This window comes from Phascolarctos cinereus, unplaced genomic scaffold, assembly GCF_003287225.1.
Source record: "Phascolarctos cinereus isolate Bilbo 61053 unplaced genomic scaffold, phaCin_HiC Scaffold_4;HRSCAF=312, whole genome shotgun sequence".
Lineage (NCBI taxonomy): Eukaryota > Metazoa > Chordata > Mammalia > Diprotodontia > Phascolarctidae > Phascolarctos > Phascolarctos cinereus.
Genome location: NW_027555847.1, coordinates 457,570,833 through 457,592,812, shown reverse-complemented (window position 1 = coordinate 457,592,812; position 21,980 = coordinate 457,570,833). Strand labels below are relative to the sequence as shown.

Genomic DNA, 21,980 nt, shown 5'->3' with positions numbered 1-21,980 from the left:
CCCCACCAACTTGCTGGTCAAGGCGGGGTAGGGGAAGGAAAATCAAAATACTTTATGCTCCCCAAGGCCACTTCCAGATTTTTCTCTCTACAACCATCACTCAGCAACCTCTCCTCTTTTGTAGTGCATTCAATCCAAATTTGTCACCCAATCAGGTTATAGTAGCTGTAACCTACGGACTTTCAGAGTTCAGTGCTAAGCTCATAGTCTTTTCCCACTCCAACTCCTGCCCTCATACTAGGAGACCTCAACCTAACTTTCTAGTTCTTCAATCTACTGAGTTCCCATGACCCATTTATTCTCTATACCTCAGTTACACCCAGTGGTACCCTTGATTGTGCCATCATATCTGTAAGTTTTCCACTTCCATGTTCATGAACTCCAAAATTCCTTTTTTTGATCATCTTTTATCAGTCTATCTTTTCTTCTGCTTATGATCTACAACCTTATTCTTCATCCTCACCATAACTCCTACCACTTGCACAATGTAAACTCCTACAGGGCAAGAACCATTTAAATCTTGCCTCTGTATCCCCAACGCATAATACACAGTCCCTTGAATATGTCCTACATAAGTAAATTAATGCTTAATAAATTAAATGAATACTCAGTCTTAAACTGAGGATCAGCATAGATACAATGCTTTCCTTTAATTAACTTAAACTTACATTGGGCTTTTTTTTTTAAATCCCCAAATAACAAAAATTCATACTGAGATGGGATATACACACACACACACAAACCCAGTATTTTAAAAATTTTACAAATTATCTGACAAAACAAATATGCACAGTACTTCTGTTAACAACTAAATTTTAAAAAAACTATCAAGGGCTAACATATACTTCCATACATACCTGGGCCACTTAACATGGCTTTTATTGTTCCTGATGTTAAAGCATGCTCTCTTTTTACAATAAATTCATGACCATCGGAAGATATCAATTTCACATACATAGCATCCGGGCCCTCACACCCGCCGTATGTTTTCTCTTCTCCATCTAAAATAAAACCAATGTTAAAATATCTTTATAATTACATTGTTGTTAAATTGAAAGACATGTTATATTTTATTCATTAATGTTTGAAAAATATTAAAACACTATTTGAAATTTGGGGCACAACATTCTGGATGTATCTATAGAAATTTAATAAAAAATTTACACAGAAAAATCTATAGATTTATACTGGAATATTAATACCTTTCATTTTTTAAAAATTGATGTTCTGCTTAAGTCATCTCTTTTCGCAAAATTTGTTAATGAAATGAATGTAAATTTTCAAAGGCAAAACTCATATTAAAACAAACTAGTACTTATAAACAGTGTTAAGTTGGGGGTGGGGGGTTTCACAAAATCAAAAAGTTCTCTGGAAAGAGTTAATACCAATAATCTTATTTCCTTTCAAGTTTCATATATAATTAGGACTCATAACCTTGTTTTAATACATAGGTTTGCTATTGGTCACTTTAAGGTAAGGTCTAACAACATGATAACTTTAAAATGATCTATTTTAAACACCAACAGCATTATTTGCACTTTAACTCAGGATATTATAGATAGAAATTATAAAAGACACATGAGCATCTTCCAGAAAAACACCAGGCAACTGATTAATCCCAAATGGCAGATAGCACTGGGTTGGTATAATTTCACTCCTGCTAAAGCCTCTTCAAGTCTGGTGCTCCATGGGTGGCATGTGTGAAGGTAAAGCAGGGGTACTTTTTTTATATTCAAGGTTTCATTAACTGGCATTTTTCATTCCACTTACAGAGATTTAACTCCTGAATCTGAAAAATTGTCATTTTCCCAACCATATTAAGATCATAGGTTTAGAATTAGAAAAAAATCTTTAGAATTTGAAAAAAGATCATTGAGTCTGCCTCCTCATTTTACAGATGAAAATATGGAGGCCCAAAACAGTTATTTGCCCAAGGTCACACTAAGGTCCTTTGACTTCAAATCTGGCAGTCTTTCCACTATACCACACTTAAGCCTTACAGAGTATCAATCCTCTTCCAAAGAAATAACTTATCCAACATTATTTAATCCTAAACAAGAGGCAATAGGTGGTCAATCTTGAACTAAGGAATACTGAAGTTCAAGCTGGCCTCAAATACATACTGGTTGTGTGACCTGGGCAAGTCCAGGAGTGGGGAAGCTGCAGCCTCAAGGCCACATGTGGCCCTCTAGGTCCTCAAGTGTGGCCCTTTCACAGAACAAATCCCGTTAATAAAAAGATTTGTTCTGTAAATCTCAGACTCAGTCCGAACCCAAGGACCTAAAGGCTGCAGGTTCCCCACCTCTACCTAAACTCCTCAGTGCCTCAGAAAACTTTCTTAAACTACAAGCTGAATCACAGCTGCTGGCCAGCACTGGCAGAGAAAGTTCAAATCACCATTATTTACAACAATGAAATCATAGCTCTGGACAAAAATAGAAAAAGAAAATACCACCACCAACAACAAAAGAAACCAAAGCCTTAGATACATTCAATTTTAAATGTGAAATACATATTTGTGAAACTGATGGTTGCTCTATTATAAATGCATTTGATTATAACGTAGAGTTAAATTTCTCTTGATTTAGTCAGAATTGTAGAAAAATCTAAGTTTTTAGCACTAAACTATTGAAAAGAAAAAAAATGATAAAATTGTTGGTAATCATTATCTCATGATTAAGTTTACAGAGGATCTAAATTTTAGTTTGTCAAGGGAAAAGTGCTTAAAGTTATGCAGCAATTCTGGACCCTAGAAGTAATCACTGTGGTAGAATGTTTATTTTTAGAGCTAAGAATGTTTTGAAAGAAAATTGTTTTAAGTTGTCGCTTAGTCCTATAACTAAGAATCAGAGAACCTCTGAATTGGAAGAGCCCTTTGAGATGAGGATGCTCTTTCCACAATGTGGTGTAAACCTTAAAATGAAGTGTGTGAAATTTGTGGAAGAATAAACACCTTGCTTCCCCCACTTCTATACTTTTAATAATAGTAGCCCTTGCTCAAACTCCTACATGCCTGGAAAAAAAAATTCATTAATCTCTCCCCTAGAGTTACAATAAGAATTTCCATTTATTTTTAAGCCAAAAACTCAAAAAGCTCAAAAAATGAATCAAAAAAAAAAAGACCAATATTTTCCCAATAATGTATTGTAAAAGTCCTCATAAAAAAGTCATCTACCCTGTCTGGATTGTGGAAAAACAAATGTTAGCTTTCCTTTTAAAAAGGTTTTTTTTTGGCCTGCTATTATTCTGCTCACTCTCTTCCTACTTGATTTAATCTACTTTAAAGAAAAAATTGAAAGAAAAAAGATTGTACTCATACTTTGTAACGCTTTAAGTACTATATAAATGTGAATTATTATGAGCTATCATTAAGAGTTAAAAAGCTTCATTACCTTTATAAAAAACTTACCCATTATTTCCTTATGAAATTATATTTTGTTTCCACAGGAATTTTAACAAAACACCTTCCTGAAAAGCCAGAGTTTTAAAGTTAATATCTGAGATCAGTATTTCTACAATTATCATTAATATTATGAATTAAAATACCACTAATTACATAATACACACTTTGGAAATATGGACTACCTAATCTCATTTCTGCATACCAGAGAAGGTACCTTTATGAATATGGTGGGCATTAAAATATTTCTAGTCAGATAATTGTTAGAGTTGAAATAATCTAGCTAACTAAAATAATTTGAACTAAAAGGATCAAATCAATTGAATACATTTAATAAGCACGTACTATGTACAATATACTAGGAATACAAAAGCAGAAAGTGAGACACTCCCTGCCCCAAAGGAGTTTACATTCTACTTGGTAGATACAAACATGTACACAGATAACCTATGAATGACTTTTTAAAAAATTACTAAATTACTATGTATCAGAATTGTGTAAAGTGGCAAGGATGCAAATAAAACAAGCAAGCTGGTTCTTCCCCTCAAGGAACTTACATTTTAATAAGGCACAACACGCACCACACACACACGCACACGCATTGCCAGGAAGGAATATTTTGGTCAGGGAAATCATAACAATGGTTGAGTTATTGTTCCCAGAGACTGGGTAGAAAGCTGGGGTGCTGGCGACAGGTGTGTGTGTGTGTGTGTGTACGTGCGCCCCCCTGCAAGAGCTAGGTGGGCCGAAGACTGTCAGGCTAAGGAGTTAGTGTTTCATCCTAGAATTGATAGGGAGCTACTTAAGACTTCTAAATAGGAGAGTAATATGGTCAATCTGTGCTTTAGTAACACTGACAATCGTGTGGAAAATGGAGTGATGAAGAGAAGCACTGTAGTCAGGGAGACTAATTAGGAGGCAATCACAATGATTCAGGACTTGAATTAGGGTGATGGTTAACTCAAATGTGAGAGATGGGGACTGGTGTGAAAATACAGAGATACAATTCTAGAGTAGTTAATACTACCCACTAAAAAAGCCCCACTGAAGGACTATGTACCACAAAACTGTTTGCACCTCCGGAGGTCCAGCAAAAACATCTGCGGAAAAAAGGCCAGAAGCTAAAAACAACAGCAACAGCAAAAACAAACCCCACATTATTTAGGATGATTAGTGAAGGGGGTTGGACACCACCATCATAATATTAAATTTATTTGTATTATGATCTTCAAAGTAAAGACATAATGTAATCAACCATCCTTTCCCCTTGTTCTCCCAAATACTTCCTCCAAAAATGTTTTTTTTTTTGGTACGGGTTATGACATTTGCCACACACCAAAGGAATAAATCTTTAAAACTGTCACTTGATAAACACATTTGTAAAAAAAAAATAAATTAAAAAAATCCATAAATCTTGAAATATTCTAATTTTAAACCAAAAATGATTAATTTCCTTCTTTCTCCCCAACCTACTGCAAGACATTAGGGCCTACATTATCTATTTGTTGTTTTCCCTTGGAATACTATCTACCAAATATTTCAATTTTGATGGAAAACAATCACTTTACACAGCATTACAGGAAACTTCTTCTATAGGGTAAACAAGTTTTCTAGTTTTTACCACACTAGTGTGCAGAAAGGACCAAGAACATTTAAAGAACGTATATGTGGTCTTACTCAAGGACCCTATGTCAGAAGAAAAAAAGTAGGTGAAAGGACTAATCTTGCCCATTTCTTGTGAAACTGTCTATATCTATTATACAACCATACATTTTTCCTCTCTCTCACCTTTTGAGCTAAGTAATGATTGTTTCAGAGGGATAAAGATTGTGATTTCACTGATATAGGAACTCCCAGAAAGGGAAACTCCTCCTTGCAACTTACAGTCGTAAACTTGGCTAGTATATTGAGAACTTAAGCGACTTGCCTAGGGTTACGGTATGTGTCAGAGGCAAGATTTGAAGCCAGGTCTTCCGGGCTTTGAGGACAAATGGACCCTCTATCCACTATGCCATCTTAATCCTTGATGAACAGCTTATTACATGTCAGGTAACAGGTGTTGGAGATACAAAGACAAAAGTGAAACAGTACTTGCCCCTCAAGGAGCTTACCTTCAATTGGGGAGACAACAATCTGCACGTATAAATGTCTGACAATTGCTGAAGAAAGCATGAAAGCACAATTAACGTCTAAAAATGTCCTACGGCACTCTCAGCAAGACAACTCATGCAATACAGTTCTCAAAGGCTTTCCTTTGACCGCAAAGGAAGCAGGAAGACTTCAGTTCTATGCTTTAAGAGTGAAGTGTAAATAAACCACTGAAGAAGAGAATGTTAAGTTGGAAAGGACTGTGAAAAGAAAGGAAAAGCATTAATGCAAGATTGTCTCTGAGCTTATATTCCAGTAGGGGGAGACAACACACACAAGAAAATGGTAGCCAGGGAATGAAGAGTTCAATTTCATTCTTGATTTAACTAACTTCAAAGTCACACAGCAAGCGGAGAAAATGAAACTAGAATCCCTATCTGAATAAGCAACAAAGTTTATCAGAATATTTTTTAGAAAAGCTTTATTACTAATAGATTAAATCTCAACATGTTCCAAAATGTTCAGATTTATTGCTCAAGTCAACAAGTGACTGTGCAAATCATTGGGAAACAGAAAACAAAGTTAGGTAAAGGGGAAGTCCCTAATTTCAAGGAGTTCATCCCCTAGAGCAGGGGAACCTACTGCCAGGTCCCATGTGGCCCTCTAGGTCCTTAAGTGTGGCTACTTCATTGAATCCAAACTTCACAGAACAAATCCCTTTAATAAAAGGATTTATTCTGTAAAACTTGGACTTGGTCAAAAGACCATACCCAAGGACCTAGAAGACCACATGTAGTTTCGTGGAGGCTGCAGGTTCCCCACTCCTGAACTACAGGAAAACAGGCATCACACAATAACTACAATGGTGAGCTTTTTTTGGGGGGGGGGAAGGGAAAGGATCAGGAAGAGTCTTATAGAAGAAAAAAATCTACATAAGGCTTTAAAGGATGGGGAAGAATTTAACTTGGTGAGGGTGCAAGTATACTGTTTGTAGATAGCATCAATTCCTTGATATCCCTACAGGAACTTCTTAAGATTCATAGTCAAATGATATTTCATCTACTAAGTGAATGAAGAATGCATACTGATCCCACGATAGGAAGTTAAATGGGAATCAGTACAAATTTTGATCATGTACTATAGGTGGACAATAAATGAGAATCTGTTACTGAACAGGAAGAAGAAAAAAGAATTTACTGCATTTGGTGAACTGTATGGCTTTTTTCAATATTCCAAAGCTACCTCCTGATGCAAAAACCTATTTTCCCAGTGATGTTACATAGCTGGAAATCAGAGTATCATGCTCTCAGAAGACTCAAAATCACTGATAACCCAAAGGGCAATGGAAAGACAGAGTCAGTATTTTCATATTGGGCTGCATCACATTAACAATTACTTATGTGAAAGTAGCATAAAAAACATTAAGAGAACATAGAAAACAATGTAGGTGCGTCACATAGTGAGGATGGTGAGTCTTATATGCACTGATGGAAAAGAAAGAACAAGAATTAAAACTAAACACTGTAATTATAGTTAGCAAGCTTGGCCCCAAAGAAGAAATAAGAAAATTCACCTCCCTTCTTTGTAGTGGGGAATATCTATGTATGTAGAACACCATATGTACTGTCCATGGGATTAATTTAGAATTGGAAGTGATTTCAGGTATCAAGTCTGACCCCCTCATACTACTGATGGGGAAGCTGAGGCTCAGAGTAGTTAAGTGACTTGTCCAAGGACACACAGGTATCAAGTGGTCAAGTCAAGATTTAAATTATTCCCCACCCCCTCTTATTTATTTTTTATAAGAGATTACTCCAAGTGGAGTAAGGGGAGGAATACAAAGATAATGTAAAAACAAAAAATATATATATAAAAATAACAAATATCAATAAGAATTTTAGAAGTTTCAAATGGGTACTTCTCTAAGAATAAATAAGGTAGAATGCAAAAAATGCTGAATTCTGAGCAGAAATCCTACATTAAAATCCTAGCTCTGTCACTTATTACTTGACCTCTCTAAGCATCATCTCCCACAACTGGTAAAATGAAAGAGCTATACTAAATGACTGCTAAGGTCCTCTCTTTCCCTTGATCTATGATGTTATCTGGAATAATTACTTAGGAAAAAAAATTAAGTTATACTTAACTTAGATGGTAACCAAACAACTATCCAAATCACATCTTGCAAACACCTTATGACAGCTGTCGTTTCTTCGCACTTAATAACAATATCTGTTTGATGTATTTTAATTGAGAGAATAGAACTAAAGTAAAATTTGAATAGTTACAAACAAAAGTTTGAATAATTACAAATTCCAGTAGCCCAGGAAGTAGTTAAAATTAGAATATCTGAAAAATGTTTAAGTTCAAATTCAAGTTCTTTCCCCCTTGTATAAAAAGGATAAAATACAAGTGTACAAGAGTCTATTCTGCCATTTACGAATTTAACCTAAGCTTTAATTTCTTTATCTGAAAACCAGGCTATGTGTATGACCTACTTCAAAAGTTGTTAGTAAGGATCAAGCGAGAAAATACAAAAAGTGTATTGTAAGAACTATCTTTAATAAATAAAACATTATTTGTACTTCCTATACATTAAGAACAGTGTTAGCTTTGAGTAAAAATAAAAGTATGTGGACTGGAGTCTTGAGGCACTTATAATCTATGAAGGGGAGATACACATATACAAGTAAATATCCTACCAGGTAGAGTCTGATAAGAGCAAAGGAGATTAAAAAAAAAAAGAGCAAAGGAGAAACAAAGTGCTTACACACGCAAGCACACCCATACGTACAAAAACACTTCATGACTGCTATTGTATATATGTATGTATGTATAAAAGTTACACATGCTAATATAAGGCTGTCAGTTTTGAATGGGGTCCAGAGGGCCTGATCTCCATTGCCCAGGAATATCTGTTTGTTTGTGGCTAGGCAATGGGGTTAAGTTACTTGCCCAGGGTCACACAGCTAGTAAGTGTGAAGTATTGTGTCTGAGGCCAGATTTGAACTCAGGTCCTCCTGACTCTAGGGCCGGTGCTCTATCTACTGCACCACCTACCTGCTTATTCCCTGGAATATCTAGAAGAATATCTAGAACATGGCTATAAAAATAAAAAATAGATGGCTATCCTTCTACCCTTCCTCCCTGTGCTTAACAATGTAAGTAATTTAGAGTAAAAAAGTAGATTCCATCACTAAATAACTGGGTTTTCTACATGACTAAGAACATGAACAATTTAAGATCATTTAAAAATTAAAAAAAAATAACAAAACCTTCAGCAAAATAATATAAACAGCATTTAAGGTACACAGATTTTTTTTTAAAAAGACATCAAAAGAAGCATTATAGATTGCAACGCCTTTAATATTACAAAGGATAAGGAAGGTCAGAATCTATTTGAAGGGGAAGAGAAGAATTTTGTATTTTACTCAATCCAGCTCCTAAAAAGAAGTGTTATAACTCTACTGAACCTTGAAGGAATAAATAACTTAGGGGAGCAGCTAGGTGGTGTAGTGGATTGAGCACCGGCCCTGGAGTCAGGAGGACCTCAGTTCAAATTCGACCTGAGATACAACACTCACTAGCTGTGTGCTCTGGGCAAGTCACTTAATCCCAATTGCCTCACCATTTAAAAAAAAATAAAAGGAATAAACAACCTAAATTTTAACATATTTCTCAAATTAATAGCTCTCTTTACTTAGGAACTCACAAGTAGAGTTTCTTTCTCATTAGATTCATACCTAGAAATTTCTTGAGTTTCCTGATATTACTAATTTTAGATAAAGATATCAAAATCATTCTTTGAAGTACTCTGGTAAATATCATTCCTTTGAATGTCCTTGGTGTTATAGTTGAGTTCACTATATGTGTTGCCATTTCCTAGGTTTAGTTCCCAAGGGAAAGTACCTGACAGAAGTACAGACTAAAGGGGCACAGTGAAATGTACTTTTTTTTTTAATCATGACCAACATACGGACTTGTTTTGCTTTACTATGCTTATGTTACATGGAAGGTTTTGTTTTTCAAATGTGTGTATATGAGATATAGTGACAGTGATGCAAAAAGAAAAAAGTCATTGTAGCATTTAAAAAGACAGCAAAGAAGTGTTATAACAGAAAGGAAGCTAAGTAAGAGATTCAGGAAAGCTTTGAAACTAACATGTCAAATTTATTCTCTTCTTTAAAAAAATCTAAAATGCACTACTGAAATCATGGTTTCATGTATAATTTTTTTTCCTCTTCTGTGCTCATACTTGTTGATTGTCAAAAACTTGAATTACCACACCCTCATTTACATTTTTAAAAGAAGTTAACTATGGAATTCCAATCTCCCCAACCATATTTCCAGTCTCCAGCAGGCAAAAACATTTTTGTATCCCCCCATGGCCTAAGGCAGAGTCCAATAGTCACTGATGAGCTTCAAGCAAAGTTCCCAACTTCTAGAATGTTATTCTAAACTTGATAGCCACCTAATGACAAAATGGAGGACATACCAAGATACTTTCCAACCTCTCTCACATTGAAATGTAGATATACAAACTTTAGAGCGTCCAGAGCATGGAGATATCTTTGTGGCTTTTTTCTTTTGGTACACTGTCTTCACTAGATTAAGTATTTAATTACCACTACTCCTCTCCCACCCCTCTCACACACACACACACACAAAATTTGAGCCAGGCTGAAAGCCATTTTCCAAGCTCCATACCCTAAGATATAAATATATGTGTGTATACACACACACACACACACATCTACATATATGTGGAAAGACAGCTCTCTTTTCATAGCACTTTCAAACAAATATTTAGTAAGCACCTACTATGTGCCACACTCTATGTATGCTAGATGCTAGGGATACAAAGACAAAAAGAAATTTTACCTTTCCCAAGCATCTTTGAGAGAACATACACACACATAAACAAATGCAAAGTATATGCTTTACAAGGTAAATATAGAGTAATGTCAGAAGGGAAGGGGGGAGAAACTGAGAGAATGGAAAATTAGGAAGAAATGAGACTTTATAGTCGAGCTTTGAACAGAGCTTGAAATGTTAAAAGGTATGAATGAAGAGTGAATGCATTCTAGACATGGGAAATACTTTGTGCAATAAGTTCCAGAGACCAAGGAGGCTAGTGTGGTTAGGAGGCAGGCACAACAGGGGAATAATGTGAAATCAACATAGAAAAATTGGGAATCAGGTTGTGAAGGGCTTTAAATGTTAAAAAGAAGAGGTTTTAGACTACTCTACAGGCAAAAGGAAGCCACTGAAGTCTCCTGAGTAGGAGAGTTCCACAGCCAGCACTATGCTATGGGAATATTATTTTGGCAGGTGAGTGGAGGGTGGATTAGACAAAGGGAGAGATCTGAGGCATTAAGCTACTGAAATAGTTCAAGTGCAATGTGATATAATGCCTTGAACCAGGGATGGTGCATAGTGTTAGTAGAGACGGACTTTGTATGGGAAGGAAGTGGAGAGGAAGAATTAACAAGACCTAGCAACCTCTTCTCGATATGGTAGGTAAGGGAGAGAAGAGCTGAGGAAGACTGAAGTAAGAATCCTCTTTTGCCTTAAGCCAATTCTGATTTGAAGAACCTAAATTCATAGAATCAAAATGGTCCTTTTCATCAACCACTTAATTCAGTTGCTTTTAAACTGGGGTATGCAAACTTGTTTAATAATATTTTGATAACTATTTTAATATAATTGGTTTCCACTGTAATCCTATGTATTTTATTTTATGCACTTAAGTAGATTATTCTAAAAATAGGCTTTGCCAGATTGGCAAAGGGGTACATGACACAAAAAAGGTTAAGAACCTTATTTGGTCTAATCTATGCCTCCAAAAGAATTCCTTCTACAACATACCTGACAAATGGCCATCCAATGAGAAGCACATTCCACTTTGATTAGAATCTTGGTTCTGCCTAGAATCTGTGTGATTCTGGGGAAGCCACTTAACTTGGGCTTCAGTTCTCATCTATAAAATGAGGACACTGGACTAAATGACCATTCAAGTCCCTTGAAAGGCTAAGCCTACGATTCAAATTTTAACTCCCCCCCCCCATCATTATAAATAAGTCTCTTCAGAGAATATTTTCCTATCTTTTGAATTCCTAGCTTAGTGCCTTAAGTGCTTAAAAGAAGTCTGAGGAATGTTTTTTTGGAGATTTCTAAAAGTAACCACTTTTTTGTTAATTAAGATAAGTAGCACTGGAGTCAAACTGGCAATACTTTTCAATCTTACAATTTGGTACCCATTAAAGGAATCAATGGAAAACTTACATAAGGATAATATTCCTCTAATATTTTTGGAATTTTTCTGTGTAGATTAGAATTTTCCATTTCAATGACCTGGAAATTATTTTACTAAGTAGATGGTACCTAGGTTAGTGGAAGCTTGCAGTTAAATTACTCTTTTAAAAAAGACTTATGGAAAAAGAAAAGAAAAAAGACTTACAAGAACCATCCTTAATTTCTTTTGGTAAATCTATCTTCAAAACAAAACATGTTGTAAAGTAGCATGCTGTTGATATAAGGGAACTTCCTCTGGTAGTCGGACAGATGCTTTCTCTGATTCCTAACCATCTCTATGACTGTTTAGTTAGCCCAAGAGTTTTCTTATTTTTAGAACCTAAACATTATCTTAAAAAAAAAAATTTGCCCAACTTGTGACCAAGACACAGATGTATACATTTCCGTTTCCTTAAAAAAAAAATAGTATATTATGCTCCATTAGAATACTAAATATGCACCTATCAGGTAACTTCTTGAAGCAGATTCTGATGGGATTATATAGATCTAAGACACTGTTTTCAAATGTTACAGGCCAAAATTTTGTTTTAAATAGAAAAAGAAAAAACATTTTAAAGAAATTTATTTTTTTCAAAATTATCTATGCAATTCCCTAACTATTCCCAGCATAACTTTCTTAGGTAAATTATTTAAGCATGATAATAACAATATATAAATTCACCGTACATATGTGATACTTTGTGTGGTCAACTTGAACATTATGCCACCACACCACTAAGAAGTAATGAACTTTTTTTAAATCCAGAATTAAAGTACCCTTGGCCAGGATTAGTTATTTGATAATTTTAAAAGCGGTGATAGTTGTAATGTTAGTGTTCAATGTGGAAGTCTGTATGTATGTGTGGTAGAAATGCAGGTAAAAGTCCTAAAGTTTTTGTGGATTAGACCTTCAATTTTTTTACCAAGTGAATAAAAAGTGCCCTTAAGCCCACACCTTACCCTGAAATATGTTTAATAATGATACTGGAAACAATTGTTTAAAATTAAATTTTGCTCCACCATTGGACCCTTATAAATGAAGGGTGAAAATGAACTAGACTTGTTTCTTTTCCAAATTTAATATCTAATTTTTATAGAATCACCTGACAACACAGTAGTATTTAATTTTATTATAAGTGGGTGGATTTGATTGCAGCCATTTCTTTTAGCACTGAAAGTATTGCGTATGGAAAGGAAACAAGGCAAACTTTGTTGAAAACTGAATACATTAATAATTTTGGTTTAAGTAAGCCAGATAATTAATTAGTTCTCTGTAAGCTACTGTTCAAAAGCCCAATATAACCTGAAAATAATACCACATTTTTATTGTCTTAGCACAGTAATCTCTAAGATCAGTTTCTTTTTGGGAATGTTACTTCACAATCTCTTAACTACAGACAAAAACTTTAATCTACTTGGGAGTGAATTCTTGCTTATTACAGGCAATTGCCCTTCTTAATTCCTGTGGTTTGTTTCAATCTTTCAAAAAGGCACAGGTATATATGTTAGAGAGAAATGAAAGGGTTTATACCTTTCTAGTTGTAGAAAAGTTATTTTTAAATTTTAACTGTTACTTATTAGCAGAAGAATACATGAAACATAGTAGTTTGTCATTGCCATGTTTCTTTTTAGGAGACTATATTACTGGTAAATGCTACCTGTAAGAATCTTTCTTCCATGAATTTAATGGCATAGTTTTTTTCAACTCTCAGTCAGGCGATTGTCTAATGCCTTTTGTTGCTTAAATCTACAATGAATTGACAGCATTGTTGATTACATTCTAAACCATTTTCAAAGGCATATGCTTGCCTAGGTTCAGCCTTTTATTTTATTTCATAACTTAATAAAAAATACTGCCCCAATGGCATAACTGACAGGAATGATTGTACCAGTTGATAAAGTAATAAAAATGTGAAAGGGAGGGAAAATATGCCGCTTCACTTGACTTGAGTGTTACTTTTCTGAGTGGCATCTATGTCAGCACTACTATAAAATTTAGATTTGGGGATCCTCCATTTTTTGAGGTGAATTAAATAGAATAGTAATAGGCGTTCACAGTTTAGAAACTTGATAAATCAAAACATTTTATTTTGGCATTTAGTAATGTGATTTATCTAACAGTTATGTAAGATTGCTGGGCATATATGAAATACTGTGCTATATTTTTTGATACAATTTTGAGTATGAAAAATTCTTTATTAAATTTCATCAGCAAAACTGCAGTCTGTGAATTTTTTTGGGGGAGGGGGCCTAGAAAATGGGGTTAAGTGACTTTCCCAGGGTCACACAGCTAGTAAGTGTCAAGCATCTGAGGTCGGATTTGAACTCAGGTCCACCTGACTCCAGGGCCTGTGTTCTATCCACTGCACCACCTAGCTGCCCCCATCTATGTGAAAATTTAAGAGATTCACAATAAACCTCATAGCTGAAGTACCTAAATTTGCACCACTTATGTGTAATAAATAACAAAACTTATACAATTCTGTCATGAATATACAACACCTTTGATTTTGAACATGATAATGTTATTTGTTATTTCCAATTGATTCTGTAAAATCTGAATTAAAGTAAATGTTTCTGCAGTGAAAAAAAGCATGCTAGGGAAAAAAATAAAATTTTTAAAAAATGAAGATTGGAACTATTTTGACTTCAGCACACAGGCTGAATGCAGAGGGAAAAAAGTCATTTATTAAGTGATAAAGAAAAGGCAAATACATAGCAAGTTGTTATTTTGTTTCCAATGTCAAAATTGGGGTATTATTCCAACTTTTTTCTGCAACAATCCAGTTTCACCAAAATAATAAATGTAATTGAACTGCATGTAATTCAATGTAGTACACACATTGTTTGCTGGGCTAGTCTCTTATGAATCCTCTTCTAGGTATTTATAAATCTGCTAGAAATAAACCCTACATCTATCAGGTAATCAAGATGAAAAAACACTTCTGATTTAAATAATTCTATTTATTTATATGTGTTTGTACATATGAAATGTGGATATACGTATATATGTATGTATTGAGTCATTCTCCAACTGATAAATGGTCAAAGGATATGAATAGGTAATTTTCTCAACGAAGTCAAAACTACACACACACACGCACACACACACACACACACACACACACAGAGTGAGTGTGAGAGAGAGAGAGAGAGAGAGAGAGAGTGAGTGTCATGAAAAAATGCTCTAAACCATTACTGATGAGAGAAATGCAAATTAACGCAACTTTGAAATATCATCACATACCTATCAGATTGGTTAAAATGATCGATTTCCTTTAACTGGGGAACGGCTAAACAAGTTGTGGCATATGATTGTAATAGAATACCACCATACTATAAGAAATGATGAGTCTGTTAATTTCAGAAAAACATGGAAAGACTTGGACTTGTGAAGGAAGATGCTATCCACTTCTAGAAAAAGCATTCCTAATTAGATGTACAGTATGGTTTTACATATATGTATGTGTGTATATGAATGTATGCAGGTATAAATGTATGTATATATATTCATGTTTAATTGTAGCCTTCTCTAGGGTGAGCAGAAAAAAAATTTCAATTTTTTCCTATTCACTTAGACTTTAGGATTTGAAAAAAATCACTTACTAGTGACCATCAATGCCTTTTAATTTCATCACACACAAATAAGTACTACTTATATCTTTATAACTCTTAAAATATCAATTCATCTGCTTTCAACAGTCTATTTTGCGCAAATGAGCTGTGAATAAAGCAATTTTAAAACTGTTTGTATTTGCATCCAAAATATACTAGCTATAAATTTGTAGGCCACATTTACCTTCCAAATGATGCTCTGACTAGGTTAATATTTTACTTTTCTTCAGCATATAATAACTAAGAGTGCCTGTGGGTAAGAGTGCCATTCACCAATGGAAACCAGTCTCCGACTGTAAATATTACATTTAATTCACCTGCATGACCTTCATGCAGTAGATATGACTAATTTTCAAAAATACAGATTCCTTTCCATTGTACGGCTAGTTACATAGAGAGGAATAAGCAGGAAAGTAAAGAGGAAAGCACAAGAGGTGAAAAAGAGACATTAAGGAGGAAGGGAAGGTAGAAATAAGCTTACTCAACTTTCTGAGTTACTTATACATTTCAATGGATCTTTGATGGAGGAGGAGGTACCATTTTTCATTCCTGACAAATGCCTTTCCCCAGCATTTACAAGCTGAGTGACCATGGGCAAGACTCTCTGTGCTTTCCTTATCTGTAAAATGGGAATTAATTCTGTATTATATATCATACCATGTTGTTGGGAAGCTCAAATGAGCAAATATAAAGACCTGAATCTGAAGAATTTATCAATATCAGTTATTATTGAGCTCCACTGAGTTCCCCATATAGAATCTGACAGCTTTCAATATTTCTTGAATAAAACTGCAGTACTCACACTGTCCATGTAACCCCTTGCTCTTATTATATGACCAGACTACATATTTTTCCAATCGGTTCCTGGATGATAATCTTACACTACAGAGATAACATACTTTAGCCTATTTGCAACTCTCCACTGTCTCAGGGTCCTTCAGAATCTATCGTGTTGCAGGACTGCTACAGCAGGACAGTCTGAAATAATTGCAAGTTATCATTAGAGTACCTAGCTGATCACTATGATTGAACTAAAATGTAATTTTGAAATTATCCACCATTCACAGATCTGCTGACTGCTCTTATTAAACCTTCAGTGAGAAAACTACAGCTCAGCACATCATAACACAACCTCCCCCCTCCATCATCACCTATAAAATACTTCAGAGGAAGTCAAACTCTATGGCACACCTACCTGTTACTGATGGTATTCAGGAGCCCACTAGACTGAGGTTACTGATGACAGAGTTCTCAAAGCACTGGTCATACAGTGACTATTTTAATTGGTAGAGATGTATAAAAGATGCCAATGATAAAGAGGTTCTCTGTTAATACATATACCTTCAACTAACTAGAATGCTCCTCTTCCCATTATTTGCAACTTTTCTTGGAAATCTTTAGTGTAACATGTTAACAGTCCATAGTGATAAAAACTACACAATATCAGGGAATTCCGAAAACTAAGGTATCCTAGGTATCCTATAATTCCTGATCAACATGTCAAAGCCATCTATCATGTAGATTTCTAATTGTCTCCTAAATACAAAGAAGTTTTAAATACTGGTTAATATGCTAAGACTCGAATGAAGGATAAACAAATTCATTTATCTATTAATTTAATAATTATCAAACAACAGTGATGGCAAGGCACTTAAGTTAGGTGCTATGAGTGATATATAGGGCACAATCCATAACTGTAAGGAGCTTATAGTAAGGAGAGCAAGACTAAAGCATAATTATCATACAAGCTAGAAAACACTAGGGATGGCTTTCATCAAAGTGTCTGGAGTTGGGCCTTGAAGGATGCTTAGAGAGTAGATAGGAAAGGAATTTCAGGTCTAGGGTACACTGTGGGCAAAACAAGAAAGGAAAGAGAAGCATGGAAAGGCAGGAAGGCCATCAATGTCCGATTAAGTATAGTTAGGGTAACATTATTTGCTAAACCAAAAAATTTGATATAAGTTCACAAAATATATTGCTTTTGCAAAGTCTCATTAAAATTGTGGTTTCCCCCTTGAAATTGGAACTTACGCTATATTACTCTAGTTCTCTCTTTTACCTCTTTAGTCTGTCTTCCTCCTTCCTCTCATCCCAGAAATTCGATCATTCTACAACACCAGTCATAGGTCCATGTGTCTTCTCGCTTACAGATTTCAGACAAACTCATCTGCTACTACATTTTATGTTAACTTCCAAATTTATATCTCTGATCTTAACTTTTCTCTTGAGTTCCTCCAGTTCAGCATTTCCCCAAGTGCAGGACAATTTGGATACTTCATTATCACTTAACTTCTTTGGGCCTTAGTTTCTTAATCTAAACAACGAGAGTTTATATAAGATTTCAACAACTTTACAGGTTCATAGATGTGGAGACTGCACAGGCCATCTAGTTCAATTTCTTCCTTTTCTAAAAGGAGACAGGGCTGAGGAAGGCTAAGTGTCTTGCCTAAGGTCACACAGTTTATAAACGACTGCAATGGGCTTTAATAATAACAGCTAATACTTACATAGTACTTATTATGTGCTAACCACTTCACAAATATCTCATCTGATTCTCATAACTTTGGTAGGTTGATGCCATTATTATTCCCATTTTATAGATGAGGAAACTGAAGCAAACAGAAGTTAAGTGCCTTGTCCAGGGTCATACAGCTAGTAGATGTCTGAATCTTGATTTGAACTCAAGTCTTCCTGGCCACGTCCCCCAATTCTAGCACTCAATGCTTTCCCCCCCACTGTTACACAGTCTCCAAATTCTATGACCAAACTAAGCTTATCACTTCTCCCCTCCCATTAATATCCTCCCTTCACAATTTTCCTCTCTATGAAACAATTCAACACATATTTATTAACTGTCTACTTTGTATAAGGTCCTAGAAATAGAAACACTAAGCAAAAATAAAGATATCTCCCAATAAAATAAACATTTAAGGTCCACAATGTACCAAGCACTGGCGTAAAATACAAAGTTTCTTTGACACTATCAGATTTGCAGATAGCACAAAACTGGGAAGGACAGCTAATATAGTGGGTGAGTCAGGATTCAAAAAAGTCTTAACAAGCTAAACACTAAGTTGAATCTGGGTTTAAAAAAATCAATTCTACAAGTACAAGATAGGGAGGCATGTTTAGCCAATTACTAATCTGAAAAAGACACGAGGGATAGAATATTACGTGGAAAGATATGTAACCAAAATTCTGCAAAATCATAACAAGCCAAGTCCGGTCCTAAAGAAAAATATAAGAAAGCACCTTCCTTCATTTCTTTGAAAAAGTAAGGGAAAGTGGGTATGAAACACTGCTAATTGTCAGACTTTTGGGATATGCTGGTTGGCTTTTCCCTCACTTTTTTATTCTCTGATACAAGGGAAGAGGAAGAAGTAGGAATACACTGGGAAATACAAGTGTTGGGGAAAAAAAGTATCAGTAAAATTTTATTTTAAATAAAAAGATAAACCTCTGACCCTGTTCTTTGTTCTCATTGTGACAAACTATTCCTCCACCCCTCACTTCTTCTGCAGGCTTGATTGTACTCTTCTTTTCCACGTCTTGATGCTTTGGTGAATCGGTTCAACTCTGTACCACCCTCTGCCCTCCCTATGTATTGGTTCTTTCCCTGCTACCTCCAAACATGACCTTGTCTTTTAAAAAAGACATCCTTCAAAACAAAAAACAAAAACCAAAAACTCCTTTGATCCAACCATCCCCACCAGCTACCATCTTTTCTTACCTTCTCCACTAATATATAGCAATTTTTGTGAATTGTAAACTCATTATGAGCCAATAATGTGATACAGCAGCCAAGAAAGCTAATTCAATCTTAAATTGCATTGAGAAGCACTGCCCAAGAATAAGGAGATGAGAGTCCTGTTGTATCCTCTACTTGGTCAGACCACAGCTGGAGTATTATGTTCAGTTCAGGATGCATTTTAGTAAAGAAACTGATAAGCTAGTGAACACGTAGAATGGCAAAAAAGTATAACGAGGAGCCTTCAATTTAACCTATAAATGAAGAAACTGGGAATGTTTAGTTGGGATGAGAGAAAACTAAAGGTGGACCTGCCTGATTGACGGCTTGAAAGTATCTACAAAACTATCTCCAGGAAGAGGGATTAGACTTATTCTACTAGACTCCAGGGGGCAGAGATAGAGGGCAAAGCCTGGGGGCATAGGTGAAAGTTGCTTAATTTCTTAATAGAATATCTAAAAATAGAATGGCTTGCCTCAGGCACTTCTCTTCACTTGAGACCTCTTAAGAAAGGTTAGCCAGGGGGTGGGGTACCTGCAGCTCCTAGACAACAAGTGGCCTTTTAGGTCCTATGTGTGCCTTCTGACTGAGTCCAAGTTCTACAGAACAAGTCCTTTTATTAAGGAGATTTGTTCTGTGAAGTCTAGATTCAGTCAAAGGGCTGCACTTGAGGCCTTAGAGGGCCACAAGTTCCCCAGCCCTGGACTTGACTGATCACTTGTCAGGTATATTGTGGGGTATATCCCTTCTCCCCACCCTCCATGTATGATTAGTCCCTGCTCTCATAGAGCTTACCAAGAGGGTACAGCACATGAACACATACCTATAATACAAAATTCATGATCAATGTTTAAGAGATTCAATTCAATAAACATTAAGTGTTTATGAGCAAGGCACTGGGTGCTAGACTAGATATGTCCCCAAGTATTTTTGCTCTTAAGGAGATTATATTGTAGAGGGGAAATACAACATATACTCAGATAATGCAAGGTTATTCAAGAAATAAGAGCACACAAAATAGCTCAACTGCTCTAAATATCCTTTGAGCTAGACAGAGCAGGAATCACTACATTTATTTTTACAAATGAAGCCACTAACAATCAGAATGGAAAAAAAAACCCAACCCAAAAATCAGGTCCTAGGATTCCAAGTGTACTTTTTCCAATAAGGACAAAATGACTAGATCTATTTCTATGGACTGTGTCCTGCAACCCTATGAAGGATGATCTAACAAGGAAGAGAGCAGAGGAAGGAAGATCTATTAGAAGCTTAATGAATGAAATGATCACATAATTTTATCCAGGGCTGACAATGAAGAAAAATACTAACTTAGTGACATAGCAGTGACAGACTTGATGCAGAAGACAAACATTTTCAGTCATAGCCAAGGTGGGAGTTGACTATGTATATCTGTTACAAAGCCTTTGTTTTTCTTTGGTGGGGGATGGTGGTGGTGGTGGGGGAACAAGAAGGCATAAGGATAAGGTAGCTAAAAAACAAAGAAAACAAAAGCATCCTCTGTATCCTGGGGGGGAGGGTGGGGGGGGAATGCAGAGAGCAAAAGGCAGGCCAGAAAGAAGCAACAAAAGCTGGACAGTTCTGAAAGCTAAAGGATGAAGTTATATGCTTAAAAAGAAAAGCAAACTGTACAAGAAAGAGAGCCACGGTCATGTATGATCCTCTTTTCCTGTTTGACTACTTATGTGGAAATACCGATTTTTTTTGTTAAGTTCTGAGTTTTTAAAAAGGAAAAAAAACTTACTATATATTTCAGGAATGGTCAAATGAGTGCCTATACTAAGCTAGCAGCAGTAGAAGAGCAAAGAATATAGATTTGAGAGGTATAGGATATGGTAGGTGGTTGCATAACAAGTGAGTTACACAAAAATAACATGTATATATACCTAAAGTAATATACTAGCATCACCTCATTTGTTCTTAGTTATCTTGTGAAGTAATATTAATCCACTTTTACAGAGAAAGGCAACTAAAGTTTATAAGGGTAATTGTGAAGGCGCCATAGTCACACAATAACAACTTCATGCTCCATAAAAGAATGATGAGTATGAAGAATTCAGAAGCACCTTCTACAAACTGAAGCAAAGTAATCATAATTAGGAAAAAATAATACACTTAAATACAATAACATATATGGAAAGAACAACAAAAAAACCAATGACCAAGACTGGCCCTAAAAAACAAACCAAAAAAGAAAAACCAGAAAAAAAAAAGGCCCCTCACTTCCTTCTCTTCAGAGCTGGGAGACTATGGCAATGAAACATTGTATAAGATTGGTTGATATATTGGTTAGCTTTGCTCAACAGCTTCTCTGACATTTTCTTATTAAATGGGATGGCTTTAAGAGTAGGAGAGACAGGATGAACAGATTCTTATTATAGGTGATATGAAGACAAAACATGGTAGGAAAGCTGGGAAGGGAGAGTTTGGGGTGAAAGATGGATTATCTTTTTGGACACAATGAGTTTGAAATGCCTAAAAAGCAGCTGGTAACAAGAGCCTCGAGGTGGATGTAGAAATCTGGAAATCACATGCATAGGAATGATAATTTTGGGAAGTGGATGAGACCACCAAGCAAGATAGTATAGAAGCAGAAAAGAAGAGTGCCCAGTATAGAGCCTTATGGTCAAGCCCACAGATAGTGGGTATGACCTAGATGAATACATAGCAAAAGAGATTGAGAAGGAATGGTCAGACAGACCGGAGAATAGGATGAAGTAGAAATAGGAGAGAATAGTGTTCCAAAAATCTAGAGAGAAGATAAAAACCAGATGAGGGTGAACAACAGTATCAAAAGGTGAAGAGAACTCACTTAGG

At 35.5% G+C, this 21,980-nt stretch overlaps 1 protein-coding gene across 3 annotated transcripts in view; it reads right to left on the bottom strand.

Annotated features, from left to right (window-relative positions):
* Positions 1-21,980, bottom strand: part of ELOC (elongin C) — a 31,543-nt gene that overhangs the window by 5,530 nt on the left and 4,033 nt on the right. For all 3 annotated transcript variants that reach the window (XM_020971022.2, XM_020971024.2, XM_020971023.2), the window contains exons 2-3: positions 3,410-3,468; positions 858-1,001 (exon numbers count right to left, since the gene is read on the bottom strand). In XM_020971022.2, coding sequence (XP_020826681.1) covers positions 858-1,001; positions 3,410-3,413 — 148 coding nt within the window. In that variant the 5' untranslated portion in view covers positions 3,414-3,468. The remainder of the gene's footprint in view (positions 1-857; positions 1,002-3,409; positions 3,469-21,980) is intronic.